Consider the following 17,399-nt stretch of genomic DNA (forward strand, 5'->3'; position numbering starts at 1 on the left):
TGAGGGAATTATCAGTACAAATTATTATGAACAATGGCCATGGAAATATTTGAAGAAAATGAAAGCATGAAAGTGAACATTTGTATGAAAGTGAGGAGTGAATTGGTGAGCTATGAATCTTTTAATCAATCACACTGATCTCTTTTGTATTGAGTTAAGTATGTTTAAGGAACATTTAAGAAAACATTGCAATGTGAGAACAATATTCAATGGTTAGATGGGCTTGTGATTTGCAGAGATAACAGCAGTTCAGAAGTAAAGTAAAACTTAAGCAAAAGAGAAAAATTTAATTTTGTGAATGCTAAGGAGACGACTATATTGGGAATATGTTTATGCCGAGAGACAGAGAGATCAAAGATAAAAATTATTCAAAGAAGGAAAATCTCATCTTGTTAAAAATAAGACTGGAAGAAAGGGACTCTTTTCTCCAAGAAAAGAAACAGGATTGGGTTTTATTAGCACTGAAATTAACATGCCAATAAAGAATGGTTCAGATAGAGTTCAATATTGCAGAAGTTGATACACTGGACTTTTTTTTTTTTTTTTTTTGTAGATGCTCAGGAGGCTATACTGGAGAGACTGAAGATTACAGTTATTCCAAGAAGGGGCTGTGAAGATATTTCATCTGGAAACTGTTTCTTCATGCCTGGTTAAAGGATTAAAACAAGAATATAAATTGTCTACAAAACAAAAATATAATTTCTTGCCTAGAATAATTTACTTTGTAACCAAGTGAAAAACTTTCTACATCTTTCTCAATCCAGAGTATTTTTTAATAATATGGGAATATATATCATTTTCCATCTTGCATATGGAAAATATGACATAGATTTTAATTCTCAGTATGTCCATGAGTCTATTCCCACCGATGAGACTTTGAAAAAAGCCAAACCAGTCTGGAAAGTGATTCTTCCCACAATACACAGCAACATAAAAGTCTGATAGGAAGTGCGTTGTGGGTTATGGAATATATGGCAATTATTTGAAGTCAAACATAATTCTAGTAATGCAGATATTTCACGCACAAATTTTGTTTGCTCATGCTTGACTAAAGGACTAAAACAAGAATATAATTTCTTGTCTAGTATGATTTAAATTGAAAAGAAATCTCATAATGTCCAAAGAACTAGGAGTTGTTAATAGCAACACTACAAGAAAAGGTCTCTTTTTTAGAGAACTTGAGTTTTAGTAGGAATGAAATTAACAGGATAATCAGTACTTCAATAAAGAATAGTTCAGGAATCAGAAGTTGATATTCAAGATGGAGAGATTTTTGTAGTGCAGGATTTGACAAATGAGAAAGAGTGCAGTGTAATATCATCAGCAAGATTATATGTGTATCGGATTTGCAGTCAACTGGAGAGAGAGAGAGAGATTTGCTGATATACAGAAGGAAATGAAAACATACTGGCTCTACATTGCAGCAGACAAGCCTTCAGCGCGCACATGGGTATGACTTACCAAGAATCTCCTAAAGGTCTACTCCTCCATCGGAAATCAGAGAGCTCCCCTACCACCCCAGAGCAGTTCCAGATGAACATATAAAAATGTCAGCAGTGAAGCCAGATCAAAGAATGATACTGAGGATAAATTAAAGCACGTCATATATATTCCATATACAAGTAGAAAAAAAGGGTTACATCTTATTATTAAATACTCTGAATGAGATATAGTTGTGAAAGTTTTACCGATCGGTTACAATGTATATTACACTTGATAAGAAATTATATTCTTGTTTTAATGCTATATCCAAGCCTGAGTGTGTGTGTGTGAAAGAATATAACTTAACTAAATAAATCCAGTACAAATTTGCAGAATTCCTTATCTAAATTGAATAACTCCTATTACACATATGCCATGAAAATCAACAATTAAACCAAAACTATGAAACTAGACAGGAACATAAAAAAAACTTCAGCTGCATTCCAAAACCTGTAAAACATTACAGCTATTTCTGCACAATTTTAAGTGAAGATGGCAACTTAAATAAGGAAATAGATAACATAATTAGCTTTTTTATACAATTAAACCTGTGGGGAATTTATTACTGTGGTTAGCACGTGTTTTTTAGTAACATAATTAGCAACACTGGTATGTTGGGGAGTCAAATGAATAAATGAAATAAATAAGAGAGAAATTAGAACACTAAACTACCAGTATGCAAGATAGTTTTAACTTACAGATAGTTGTGTTAGAAATAAAACAGTTGATCAAAGACTGGAGACTAAATATATGAGAGTTCTGATAAAAATTAGGCGAATGAACAGATGACAACAATAACAGAATCATTAAAAATAGTAATATTAGGAAGGAATTGTTAGCATTCAGTAACATGTAAGCAGAGCTAATTTCATGTAGTATTGACATTTAAACAGAATAGGAGAGGAAAAATTAGCAAAGCAGGTGTTTGATGCCAATATGGCAAGAAAAAGATTCAGAGAAAGATGAAGAAGTAAGTAGATTAAAGCAGTTAAAAGTGCCTTAGAAAGCTGAAATATTAAATCTGACAATATAATAGTCCTATCACATAATAGACTAATTTGGAGGAAAATTGTTGAAAAATTAATAATAATTAATCTTTTCATGTAGTACCATCACAATATCCAATACACCCCTTGAAGGTACATATCCAAAATTTCATGATGATAATGGCAGAGTAAGAAATATGATGGTAGGTAGGCACAAATGACTTGAAAGGGGAGACAAAGATTGCTGAAAGGAATATGAAGAATATTCCTTTCAGCAATTACTCCACATTTATTCGCATAAATGTGGAGTAATCTCCACATTTATGTGAATATGAATTCGAGAAAGAAATGGTTTATGATATAATGTAGTGAATTTCAAGAGTTTCTGAAGGATGACTACCTTAGATGACTGGTAATGGAAACTAAGTGAAATTTTAGAGTGATGTTTGAATTACTGATATTGTGAAGTGATGACTTGGGAAATAGTGAAGCAGAGGAAAGTTTCCAAGTTAGAAAATGATATATGTGCAACTATAAGTAAAGTGATCATGCAAAACTCCTTAGTCAACTTAAATGATAAAGATGACATAACATAAATTACCTTCTTCCACTATCTGATAACCCTATCCATGGTTCTGATGATGATAGGACACTCCATTCCTTCCGCTTATTTGACAAATCTCACAGTGCTCAAACACCCTAAGCTTTAAGAACTTCTACAACCAGTTCTTTAAACATACCTTCAATGTATTTATGCTATTCTTTGATGGATTGAGAATAACCCTAGTCACCTCAGTGCTATTAAAGCACAGTCCTATCTTTTCTTTTTTTTTTTTTTCATGCAATAAGGATCTCAAGTCATATCCTTAGTAATACACATCTCCAGATAGCATCAGATCTCTCTCTCTCTCTTCTCAGAATGTGACATTTAATTCTGGTCTTTACTGGCAAACAAAAACACATTACACACTTATTTCCACAGCCTTAAAAAACTTGGTATCCTTCTCTGTTCATGATGCTACTTTTCATCTGCCCAATTGCTTATTCTTTACAAATTTAAAAATAACTTCTCTTTTTTTTTTGTGGTACTGCACCACACTTTTTATGATGCTGTGCAGAGAATGCTAGCCTGCTGATTAATAACTCTACCACTCAATGACTTACTTCAACCAATGTCTAACATGTATTCCATTTCAGCTTCACTGAAATGGCATCCATCATTCCTCCACTCTTCACTAAATCTGTTAAATATATGAGCAGAAGGCACGCAATTCATTTTTCAGTCCTACTTGAGAAGAAACCTGCTACTCTTCCATTACATCATCATCATCTTCCTATCTTGTATTAAGCCTCGAGACCTGCTACAGTCTCATTCCATTTTCTATATTGTGTTCCAACTGATCTCTTCCCCACAGGTTTGTATTCAAGGATTTGTTTGGTGATTCTACTATTGTCCATTCTTTCAATGTGTTGTTTCCATTTCCATCTATAGTTGTGGATATATTCTATTATTGGTTGTTCATTCATTCATTCATGATTTCTTTATTTCTTTTATGATGTAACTCAGGGCTGTCCAAAGCACTGCCTGTTGTCCACATGTGGCCTGTGGTGCGATTTTGTTTAGCCCGCCTGCGGGTTTTGATTTCCACGAACGAAAAAATAAAATAACAATTTGAATCAAATGCATATTAGATATTTTAATTCTATCACTAATCGATAATCTCGATGTTGATAATTTTATTTCGTATTTTTACACTATATACCCACATGTTTTTCATTAGATGTGTCAAAGAAGCATTCTTACACTGTTTTGTTGTAACCCGCATGCTCCAGGTACTCACGGGGAACATGAGTGCACGATTAGTGTGCAATTAGTGTTGTTCGTTTGTTCAGCTTTCGAGGCTGTGTTGCTGCTGCTCACCAAATTACTAGATATGCATTGCGATGCGGCCCTCGGATTACCTAAGGTTGGATAGCCCTGATCTAACTAAAGGGCTAGCTAATGGGTTAGTGACAGTGCAAGATATAGCCACTCCTAACCAAATGTTAATCACACCTCCACATGGTGTAGCCTGAATTCTAACACATTGGGGTCTGACATCCGAGTATTCACAGAATAACCATTGCATCAGGAACTGAGAAAATGCAGTTCCAATAAGCTGGTCCAGAGGCTTAAAGGTAGCAGCCCTAACACTAGACTTACTACACTTTGACCAGAAACCAATTTGGAGGAAATTTTAATTTGCTTTTAAGTCTCATAAAGGAAGAAAATTTGGACTCTTTCATTAGACATGCCTCTATTTCCTGAGATGGTTATCCTCACAACTACAACTTTCAGCTCTTCAAACATTAAAAAAAAAAAAAAATGAAGCGGTTCCTTCTCTTTAACTGTTGCCTATATGCAGCACTACAGTGCTAAGATTTCAGCAACTTGTTGTGGTATTTTGTTGGATTTCTGCTCAGGACATGGACTTGTTATTACTAACATAAAAATGTGCATGAATTCACATGGAGAAAAGAGGCAAGGAATAAGAAAAGTCTCAATGACTATGTTATTAGTGATAGGGATGTTTTCTCACAGGCACAAGACACTAGAGTGTACACAGGATTTGAAATTGGAAATGATCACCATTTAGTCTTGAGCAGGATAAAATTGAATTTTATACTGAAAAGAAGAACATGTAAGAAAGTTTTTTTAAAGCGAATAAAAGCTGGGCGGTTCTCAGATGTGAACTATACACTAAAATACACATTATTCAAGAAAAAACTGAAAGAGTATGAGAACAGGAACCAAACCTTGGAGATTCAGTGGCAAGCCCGGAAGAAAACATTGTTAATTCAGTCAGAGAGACATATAGTGAGGTTGTCTGCAAGGATAGAAAAATCAGAACTCCATAGTGGACACAGAAAGTTAAAGAGGTAGTGAAAGAAAAGAAGAAAGCGTATCAAAAGTTACTAGCAAATAAGTCAGCTTGTGCTGTTAGAGAATACAGAGACATATATAAGAAAGCTAAACACTGTGTGAAACTAGCTAAACAAAAGTCATGGGAAGACTTTGGTAAGAACATAGAAAATAAATATCAAGAAGTGGCAAGATATTCTGGAGGTTGTTGAAGAAGCTCAGAAACGTAGGAAAGAGTGCTGTAAAAGGAATTAGAGATGATAAAGGTGACATGAAAATCGGAGAAAAAGATATCCTTGATGTGTGAAGTAATTACTTTCCAAAATTGCTAACCGCAACAATCAGTAACAGAACAGTGGTAAAAAACACTCAGCAGATATGCAATCAGGAATACATATCCATACATGGAATAGAAAAAGACATCAAAAGCCTGAAATGTGGAAAGGCAGCTGGAGGAGATGATATTCAACCAGAAATGCTTAAGTATGGAGGTATAAAAGTCTTAAAGGGGGCTGCACTGCATAGTTCAGCAGGAGTAGAGCTCTCACAGTTCCCATATATAAAAAGGGAAATAAAACTGAATGTGAGAATAACAGAGTATTTCCCTATTTAGTATGCCTGGTAAGATTTATGCAAGTATACTTGAGAAATGGTTCAGAAGGATTGTGGAAGGGAAGATTGTGAAGAACAAGCTGGATTCAGGCCAAATAGAGGCTGTCATTATTATCAGATTTTCACTTTATGACAAATAGTTGAGAAATTATGTGAATATAACAAAGATCTATATTTAAGTTTTGTAGATCAGAAAAAGGCATAAGACAAGGTGCCAAGAAAAAAGCTATTCAAAACACTACAGTTATATGGTGTCAATGGGTCATTATATCAAGCAGTACTTAGTCTCCATTTGACCACTAATTATATATTGGGTTTTATCCTTTATCCAAGTGTTAGCAAACAAAGTTTGCACCTGAAGTACTTTCAGGACTGGGGCAACTCATGGTAAAGGTGGTATAAGTTCTCATCACTTGCCTTAGTACCTCCCATAATGCAAAGCACATCTCCTTGCAGACATGTATAATACTATGCATTAAGGGAAGAACCACTACCCAGACTGATTTTGACCTTTACTGAGGTGCTGTTTAAGTAAAGACCTCTCTAAAAATTAGGCGGTCCTCCAGAACACTCCCTACGAGTGACCGTCCAACTCAGTGGTGGCTCCACTCAGTGACTGACTCACCCCACCACTCAGTGACTGACTAACCCCACCACTAAGTAGAGCCATAATCTCAGAGATGGCCCCACTCAGAGACAGGCAAAAACCTACCCTGAAGAGAGTCATAATCTCAGCGGTGGCCTACTCAGAGACAGGCAAAAACCTACCCCCAAGCAGAGCCTCTCACATCTCAGGGAAAGCAACCACTTCTGCACAAAAGCATAGATTTTAATGTTAAATCTGGTGTCAGACAAGGATGTACATTATTCCCTTTGTTATTCATTATCTATATGGATCACATTACGAAGGAAAGTGGTATTAAACCTGATATCAAAATTGGAGATATCAGCTCCTTACTTTATGCAAATGATGCTATACTTTTAAATAAATGCAGTACAAGTCTGCATGATTCCCAGACTAAATTGAATAGCTGTTGTGATAGATTTGGTATGAAGGTCAGCAATAACAAGACAAAGACAATGAAAATAGGAAGAAACATTGAAAATATCAACTAAAATATTAATAAAAATATAAAACAAGTAAAATATTTCAGCTACCTAGGTGCAATTTTTAGTGAGGATGGTAAATTAAATATGGAAATAGACAACAGAATCAACAAAGCTGGTATGGTAGGAAGTCATCTGAATAAATTTATATGGAATAAGAGAGAAATTAGTCAAAACACTAAATTAGCTGTATACAAGACTGTTCAAACCAATTTTAACTTACGGATCTGAGAGCTGGGTTAGAAATAAAACACTTGATCAGAGATTAGAGACCACGGATATGAACGTTCTGAGAATAATTAGGGGTGTGAACTGATGGCATCAATGGCAATATCATATTAAAATCAAGGATATTAGGAAAGAACTTGACATTGTTAGCATCCAGGAATGTGTCAGCAGAGCTAATCTCAAGTGGTATGGTCACTTAAACAGAATGGGAATGGAAAGATTAGCAAAACAAGTGTTCTCTGCCACGTTGGCAGGGAAAAGATCCAGAGGAAGACGGTGGATTGATATAGGTGGATTGATACGGTACAAAGTGCCTTAGAAGACAGAAATATAAGATCAGATAATGTTGGATCTTGACAGTTAACAGATTGATTTGGAGGAAAATTGTAGATAGGAAGTTAGTGGTGATGTAAGTTTTTCATGTAGTACTATCATATCCTGTATACCCCTTGAGGGTACATGTCAGGAATTTGATGATGATGATGATGACTTGCACAATACACTGGAAAGATAAGCTGTGAAGAAGACCTTGTTAGAGCAGGACACAAGACCTAGTTAACCCACATTTGACACAATGCAATGTACAAATGTATACCAAGATTCAAGTGAATAATTAAGCTAACAGTGAAATGGATGAATAGTGAAATTAGGCAAGCAATATAGAAAAATAGGCTTTCATGGAAATATATGTTAAAAAGAAAGTAAATTATACTTTTATAAAATACATATCAGAAAATAAGAAATTATATATTATTTCCATCATAATTTAACCAAGCAGGTACAAGTAAAAGTTTGTAAATGAAATATCCACATTACTAGGCTACTTCTTACATTGAGTAGTTGACTTCACTTATGTTACCCTAGTACTCTAAAATGGTAAATGTCACCAGTTCGACCTTTACTTAGATCTCATCAGTGGGAGTTATAATCATGGAGATTGTGAGAGCTAACTCAGTGATAGAAATCCAATGAAATACAGGACAACTAAATTTAATTCTTATTGATACTAGAGCAAATATTTGCAACCTGGCTGGTAGAGTAGTTAACTTTATTCACTCTCCAACCAACAGGCTGTGATCGAATCCTGCCACATTCAAGGATTTTCATGGATTGCCTTCTGGTGGGATATGAAGTTCATCACTTAGTTGAGACCACAACCTCACTTACTGGAGACCTGAAGTAGCTTGAAAAAGTTTGATGTCTCTACAGCAAGGTTTCCAGAATATATAAAAAAATAATTAAAAATACAAAATAAATATATAAAGTGGAATCCATCTAACAGGGATGTCACTTATAAAAGAAACCTTAAACTCAGTTGAAGACATGACTCAGTTGGAGACATGACAACCTAGGACAGAATATCCTGGCGATTACAGACTAGAAGAGCCAACATCAAATGAAATGGGATAATGGTGAAGACAAAGAACAAAAAAAATATATAAAAAATTAATACAACAGAAAAAAGTCCTTGGTCCACCCATGGTATGAATGCAATACAGGTTTTCAAAAATCTTTTTGGTGGAAGTCACAAATAAATAAAGCTAATATGAAATCAACTGTCTTTACATGTGAGTAGTCCTGTCACAAAGATATTTCACATTCAAACTTCTGTTTGCTCACTTGGGTCAAATAAGGATGAAAACAATAATATAATTTCTTGTTAAGCATAATTTACTAAAATGAGATCTTGGCAGGCAATGACTAGATGCATTGAGAAGTATAAATGCAAGCTAGAAAAGTGACAGAATAATGAAAAAATGAGCAGTATGAAAGAAACTGGACCGCTCATGTCAAAAAGAAATCCAGATTGCGTAATTAGTGGTGAGCAAGAAAATGAATAATAATTATAAGATAACTGCAGAGACCACAGTGCATTTCAGATACGAAATACACTGGTATGCATGCTAAACAATATCTAGAATGAAATGAAATACCACAGCAACTACAAATAAAGAAACCAGATATATAGGTACTAAATGGAAATAAAGTTATGAGGTTGGATATATTATCATATAGTTTTAGGAAATATGAAGAAAAAATGACTGCACTCCCTAATCTGGTTGTTTATTAAAGTTCTGCAACAGAGTGTCCCAAAGGAATGGAAGAAGGGCAAAATAATGCAAATGAAGAGCTGTTGCACAAAAGAATGAAAACTTTTGCACAAAAATGATGCAAAGTCAGATGTTACCAATTACAGACCAGTCATATATCTGCAGATGGGATTAAGGTATTGGATAGATTAGTTAGTAATAGAATACGGGATTTCTTTATCATGAGGAGCATGAGTTTGTAAAAGGTAACTCTTATTTTACATAGTGTGTTATATGATAAACTGGATATGAGAACTCCATAAATGCATTAGCATTTCTGTACTTTATGATGCTACAAGAAAACAAAGAAATGGAAATAACATGCAGTCTGTGAAATGGGACAGAGATAGCCGTAAGCAGATAATAAAACAAAAACCATTTCAACTAAAATAAACGATGGTAAGCCATAAGAGTTTTTGCTTGGGATACTGCTGTTCTACTTTCTGTTAACTGTTAATGATATTTCAAGTGATGGCAGAGGATATTCAGTTTATTTATTTAATGTGATTCTCAACCACAAAAAACATGAGAACAGCAACAACCACCCACACCCTTTTACAGTCATACTTCAGACCAATCAAAACTGCTTCTCTTCCTCTTTTACAAATACCTCTATTATCTGCAATGGTCATGCTCACAAAGCCATCCTTTGTAATCCTTAACTGAGAAAGGTTGTAATCTATCGTACATTTTAGAAACATGTTGGCTAAGGTTAGTTAATTTGATTCCCCTGCTCTAGAGACCAAACATGCCATTTATTTGAAGCCACTTTAAGCTTACAATAAACAGGGAAGTAGTCTCACACTGGAAAACAATAATGCAAAACAGAAGAGTTCATAAATTGTATTGCTGATATCAATACAATTCAGAAGAATTTAATATGATTTATAGCATGAACAAGTGCAGTATACTGCACTTTGGAATGTAAAAGTGCAAAAAATGTAAAAGAGGCCTTAATTATTATTCTCTCCGAATCAGGATTTTTTTTTTCTTATTGAAGGTGAATTAGCCAATCTCATACAGAGGTAGCAGAGTTTTTCCTCCCAGAAACTCGGGTTTTTCATCCCACATATGGGCAAATCAGCCATCAGAACACACAAAAGTTACAGATAAAAAATACTATTGGTGGTGATGGGTGATAGCGTTAGCAATATTGTGTAGTAGGAGAATTAAGTAGTAGAGGAGAGGGTGAGGAGTTCGGAGTGGAGTAGAGTACCCTCTCGTGATGAGTCTTTGGACTCCTTGAAGATGTTACATATAATAACAATAATTAAGGAGACATTGGCAAATAGACTGGTTACTTTCTGTATGGGTGTCATGGTCACAAGTCTAATCTCCACCCACTACATGTCTCCACTCTTTCCTTTCACCTAATAATAAAACAAACATGAAACAGAAAAACAGTGATGCCAACACTGCAAGCAAAATAAATCTCATTGAACAACAAGTTCATCCAAACAAATCAGATCAAACACAATATTCCAAACTTACCAGGATCTCTACCAAAAAAAAATAATTTTCATATTCACTTTATGAACATCCGTGGCATAAATTCTCACAGAAAAGACCTTCGTCACCACTTACAGACATCCAAACCAGACCTCTTTCTCTTAACAGACACCAAAATTGTATCTAGATCAACCACAGTTTATCTTCAATGCCCAAAATATACTCTTCATGATTCATTTTTCACACAAAAGTGACACTGTGCTACCTTTGACATTCTGACAGTGCTTACCAGAGAATGCTAAATTTTGAATCACCAGCTTTTGATCTCTGGCTAAAGGTTTCCATGTCCCACTTAGTAACATTCACTTGCTACACTTACTGGTCTCCAAACTCTAAAAACCAGAAGGATCTCTTCACCTTCCTCTCCATCAAAGTTGACTATCTACAGTCCAGCTATCCAAACAGCAAACGCATCGTCCTAGGTGACCTGAATGGCCACAACTCCAACTGGCTCCACTTCTCCAACACTACCAATCAAACTGGACGTGATGTGGAAGTTTTCACTTCAAGCAATAAACTAACACAAATCATGCAGCTACTTACCCGAATGACAGATAATCCCCTCTGCGCTCCCAATAACCTTGATTCTTTGTCAAACTACTAACCAATTGCCATCACCTCAATCCTCTTTAAAATACTGGAGAATTTTGCCAATAGTTGTCAATGGTCAACTTTTTCAGCAACTAGAAACTCACCAGTTAATCAGCAACCACCATTGTGGATTCCACCAATCCAGATCCATGACTAATATCTCAGCTTGCATCACTCACCACTGGACCCAGGCCATGGAAAGGTTTGGAGAAACATGAGCTGTAACCTTGACATTTCCAAGGCTTCTGATCATGTTTGGCATCAAGCCCTGCTTTTGCAAAGTGCCTTCCTTCAGGTTACTTATCACCCCTCTGTAACTGGATAGCATCCTCTCTTTGAGCTTTACAACCAATGCAGAAGTACCTCAAGGCTCCGTTCTCTCACCTATCCTATTTCTCTTGTATATAAATGACCTTCTCTCAACCAATACAAACCCTATCCATAGCTTTGCCGATGATAGCACACTCTCCACTCATCCTACTGCTTTGAAAAACCATGTAATTTACAGACATCAAGACCAACTGCAACCAGTGCCTTAAACACTGATTTCCATACCATCCATTAGTGAGGCAAGGATAACCTAGTCGCCTTCAATGCTGCCAAAATGCAGTCCTGCCTTTTCTCTCACAAAAGAGATCTCATCTCACATTCCCTCATTATCAGTAACATACACATCACCAGACAGGATGAACTCTCTCAATTCTTGGACTGACATTTACCTCCAACATCTCTTGGCACAGACACATCACATCAACAGCTTTTTCAGCTTCTAAAAAACTAGGCATTCTTTCTTGCTCAAGAAGCTCTTTTACACCCACCCAGCTAGTAACTCTATATAAATCCTCAATCCACCCACTTTAGAATACTGTATACACATTTGGGGTGGTCTATAAAAACCTTAAAAATTTTTGATGCTGTTCAGAGGAGAGCAATTTGGCTCATAAATGACCCTTCTTTCATGGATTCACTTCAACCTCTACCTCACAAATGTAATGTTTCAGCTCTGTCTATTATACAGGTACTTCCATGGTTGCTGCTCCAGTGAATTAGCAAACATCATTCCCCCACTTGCTGTTAGGCCTGTTAAAACAAAAGCATCAGTTGTCCAACATCCCTTTACAGTAAAACTGTAAATTCATTGTACCTGCTTCTCCTCTTTCTCATTTATTCCATCTACCTCTGGCTTGTGGTAGAGCCTTCCCCATGATATGTTTCCCAACAATTTCAACCTACAACTCTTTAAGAAAAATCTATGAAGCCTACACAATGCACTGGTGAGGAGCTCACTAACAATTCAATATAAGGTGTTTGTAAAGGCTTAATTAGACTACATATAGAATGTTGTGTATAAATTTGGTTTCCATGTAATGAGGAAACTCTGGAAGGAGGTTCCAGAGAAGATGACAACAATATTAGGACTATGGAATGTTGGCTATGAGGAATAGTTAATGAAATTACATTGCAGAGTTATATGGCTAGGATGATAATGCAGTGTGACAGACATTTAGTGTGTTGAGACTTCACGGATTAAAATGGAATGGCTTATACATAGTGCAGCATTAGAAGAAAATAATAAGAGGCAATCTCTCAAAGTTGCACAACAGTGTCGTGAGAAGGAGTAGATTTATATACATGCGAGTGGTGGATAAGTCAAACAAATTTTCCACAAGATGTTATGTTGAACTGTAAACTCTTAACAATTATAACATAAACTATAAAGTCAATCAACAAATTCTATGAAGTCACCACACAAACATGAGTGAGTGTGATGAGTTCATAGGGATTAGTAATTTATTTTTTAAACTGAAAGGTGGTGAGGCAAGGATAATGAAATTACATTGCAGATTTTACAAGATCAGCAAGTTTAAGAATAAAATAAACTTTTTGGTATCATAGACATGGTATTAGAAAATATAAGAGATCATAAAATTGACACTAGTTAAAAATTCAGAAGCAATAATTTGGTTAAGTCATAATGAAACAATGGCCTAATTTATTTACTCAGGAAATAGGAAATGGTTATTTGATAATAAACTGAGCTAATCATATAATATTAGATATTAATGTTCAAAATTAGATAATTCTGTGAATAAAGCAAAAGATAAAATATCAATATGATTTCACCTGTCTTTTTTCTAATCCATTTGATTCCTGACTTAATTTCTGTATACAAGTTGTAATTTTTTTCGCTGTGTTTAGACATGACTGTTTTATGAGATCAACTCGCTTTTCAGCAATAATAAGGTCTGCAGTTAATACTTCTGTTTTTTCCACACTATTTAAAAAACAAAGTTAATTGGAATTAATTTCATAACAAAGTTAAACAGAAGTAGGAGTACATATTTCAAAAGAGAATTTAAAATGTCATATTTAAAAAAAAAGTAAAAGTTATGTGCATTTTTTTTTTATTATACTAGTATTTATTTAAAATATTCATTAACTTTAGCAAATACACTTAATGAAAACTGGAGACATCATGGAAGGATAAAAAAATAAGAAGCAATACAAAAAGTCCACAGATTAGTAACTAAACTAATTATTAAAATAATTTCAGAACTATTTAAAGAGCAGCAAATATTTTCTCTCTCTGTATTAGAGATAGTTGTTGGAAATTTTTCCACTTGGTTATATATAACTTAAAGATACCAAGAAATTATATTCTTGGTTTAATCCTTTATCCAAGTGTAAGCAAACAAAGTTTGTTCCTGAAGTATTTTCAGGACTGGACAACTCGTATCTGAATTTGAAGAATCAACTTTTTCAATTTTATTCCTTCATTTCTGATACTGCTGTCTTTTGGAACAATCTTCCTCTCTTATGTATTTCATAAAGCTATTAAACCATGCTCTGCAATATTTTTATTTGTGACTAAAATGGCCTTCACTCTCTCTCTCTCTCAATGCATCCTTGAACTCCAGAGGAGCAAAAAATAAAATAAATAAAAAATAATAAATAATTAATTTAAAAAAATAAATAAATAATAACAATAATAAGAGTATCATGCACAGGATTCAAATACCAAAAGTTTCATCTTTTTCATTAACTTTTTGTGCATTCAATGCAATGTACTAAAAGTGATTTGAACAACATCTCACATATGGAATTGTTATGGGTTGAACACACTCTAGAGTGTAATTACCACTAAATACACATATACCTAACTCAACCAAGCCTGATCTAAGATAATCTAAATTTCATCCTAGTTATGGAATAGTGACGCTTGTAAGAAATAGTTATGGAACTATTTCTTACATGAGACCTGCTAATTTTCTAAGGCATTTTCACTTGAAAAAGGCCTTAGAAATGCTCATCCTATTCTAGAATAGAATCTCTCCCTGAGCTTTAAATTAAGAATATCCATATACAAACCTGCTCCGAAACTTACTGTAGGAATAAACATTCCTATAAATGACACTAAGAGGAATATAATTCTTATATAAAGTAGAACATGTTTTTAAGTATGATGTATTTATACATCATTTATATATTTGTCCCATATATAACTAAAAAAGTTCTCTACTGAATTAGTTAAGAACATAAAGTCGTCCATTTTCTTTAAACCTTCCCTAAACACTAAAACTCTGAGAACCATGCTATTTGTGCACGTGCTTTCACTGTTAAAGAATATGCAAATACCTTTTTGAGCTGAAGGTTGTTAAAACAAGACAACAACAAGGTTGACTTTTCTGTGTTCTGATCTGGACTTTAAAGACATTTCTAACCATGAATATGTTATAATTCTTTTAAATTATAATGAATGTGTTAATGTTTTTTTCTTCCTTTAGTAGGAGATTCAAATAACAGAGCATCGGTTATCTTAAAAGATGGCACTTCAGTCAGGGTTTTCAAAACTGAGGGATGCCCTTACACACACACACACACGCACACACACACACACACACGCACACACACACACACACACACACACACACACACACACACACAGAGAGATAAAACAAATGCAATATAATAACTTCAATTATATATTCTGTAGCACTGCAAAATACTTGTCACCAACAACTGCTCTGAAAAACTGTCAGGTCAAGTGGATCAGAGTGCTCAATTTCTTTCTTTCTTCATGAACAACGTTCCAGCTCAAATTTTTTTTTTTCTTTTCTAAATTATGTTCTAAATCTTCTCTTATCTTATCAGGTCTCTCTCTCCACCATTTCCATTATCTTCCTCCTGGTCTTTTCCCATCAATTTTTATTTCATATACTCTTTTGGATATTCTTTCATTCTCATTATATGTCCAAACAACAGGAAGTTCTTCAATACGTTTTATATCAAAACATTCCTAATGTTCACATTTCTTATTCTATCTTTACTTCTTTTTGCCAACATGGTCCTCAAAACTTTCATTTTCATTGCTAGTATGTTACTATGTTTCTTTTTGTTAGTCTCCATGTCTCCACTGCATAATACAAAATTACTTACACTAAAAAAACTTAGGTGCAGTGAAATCCTCCTCTATCTTCTGATATATAACCTTCCATCAATAAAAAGAACACTTCCTCAATATCAGTTTTCACTACTCTTCAAGACATGCCCATTGAGTCTAACACCATTAACTTGTATATTATTATTATTATTATCATTATTATTATTATTTAATAATAATAATATTATTATTATTATCTGGAATAGTGTGCCTTCCACGATGAGTCCTTGGACTCATCGTGGGAAGGCACACCATTCCAGAACAATTCACCATCTTCATTAAACTTCATTCTTAAACTCCGACAACATGACATGGCATTACCACCATCAACACACAGCCTACCATTACCACCACTAGTATGCTTTGTGTGTGTGTGTTCCGCTGACCGATATGGCTAGCTGCAGGATGAAAAGCCCAAGTTTCCATGAGAAAAAACACTGCTACCTCCATATAAGATATATTTTCTCTATATTATTTAAAACCATGCTCTCACTTTCTTGCTATTAATATATAATTCACAGTTGTGTGTCAAATTGTTCCATCTGTCCATTCTCTTCTAGCTCTTCTTTTGAATGTGCCCCAAATCATGACATCATTTGCAAACAAAGCTTTTTCTACTTAGTGTTAAAAGTTTATTTTTCACTTGGTTAGACTATAATAAATTTAGTTTAATCCTTTATCCAAGTGTGAGCAAACAAAGTTTGTGCCTGAAAGTATCTTCAGGACTGGGGTAAGGTGGTACAACACCAGGAACTCGTTGCAAAGAGTGGAGCAAGCTAACATCACTCCTATCTCAGTATCTCCCATAATGCAAAACACATCTCCTTGCGGATATGTATAATATTATGAATTAAGGGAAGGGCCACTACCCAGACTAGTTTCAACCTTTATTGAAGTCTCTTCAGTGGGAGCCAGGCCCAAGTGGAGATACCAGGCAGAAGCATTAGCAAGGTCATCTCCACCTACAGGAGTTGCCTACGGTGTTGTACCACCGGAGATACTGAGATAGGAGTGATGTTAGCTTGCTCCACCCTTTGCAACGAGTTTCCCGGTGTTGTACCACCTTACCCCAGTCCTGAAGATACTTTCAGGTGCAAACTTTGTTTGCTCACACTTGGATAAAGGATTAAACTAAATTTATTATAGTCTAACCAAGTGAAAAATAAACTTTCAACATCTTTCTCTAAATCCAGAGTAATTTAATAAAAATGTGGCACACCATTTGGCAACTCCTGTAGGTGGAGATGACCTTGCTAATGCTTCTGTCTGGTATCTCCACTTAGGCCTGGCTCCCACTGAAGAGACCTCAATAAAGGTCGAAACTAGTCTGGGTAGTGGCCCTTCCCTTAATGCATAACATTATACATATCTGCAAGGAGATGTGTTTTGCATTATGGAAGATACTGAGATAGGAGTGATGTTAGCTTGCTCCACCTTTGCAACGAGTTGCC

At 34.9% G+C, this 17,399-nt stretch overlaps 1 protein-coding gene across 2 annotated transcripts in view; it reads right to left on the reverse strand.

Moving 5' to 3' along the window:
- The window catches only part of LOC150102964 (rho GTPase-activating protein 44-like), a 521,092-nt gene that overhangs the window by 429,370 nt on the left and 74,323 nt on the right, over positions 1-17,399 (reverse strand). For both annotated transcript variants that reach the window (XM_090397793.1, XM_090397795.1), the window contains exon 2: positions 13,632-13,782. In XM_090397793.1, the coding sequence (XP_090253919.1) occupies positions 13,632-13,782 (151 nt within the window). The remainder of the gene's footprint in view (positions 1-13,631; positions 13,783-17,399) is intronic.

Source organism: Typopeltis vanoorti, chromosome 9, assembly GCF_054136105.1.
Source record: "Typopeltis vanoorti isolate ZY-2024b chromosome 9, IOZ_Tvanoo_1.0, whole genome shotgun sequence".
In the NCBI taxonomy this organism is placed as follows: domain Eukaryota; kingdom Metazoa; phylum Arthropoda; class Arachnida; order Uropygi; family Thelyphonidae; genus Typopeltis; species Typopeltis vanoorti.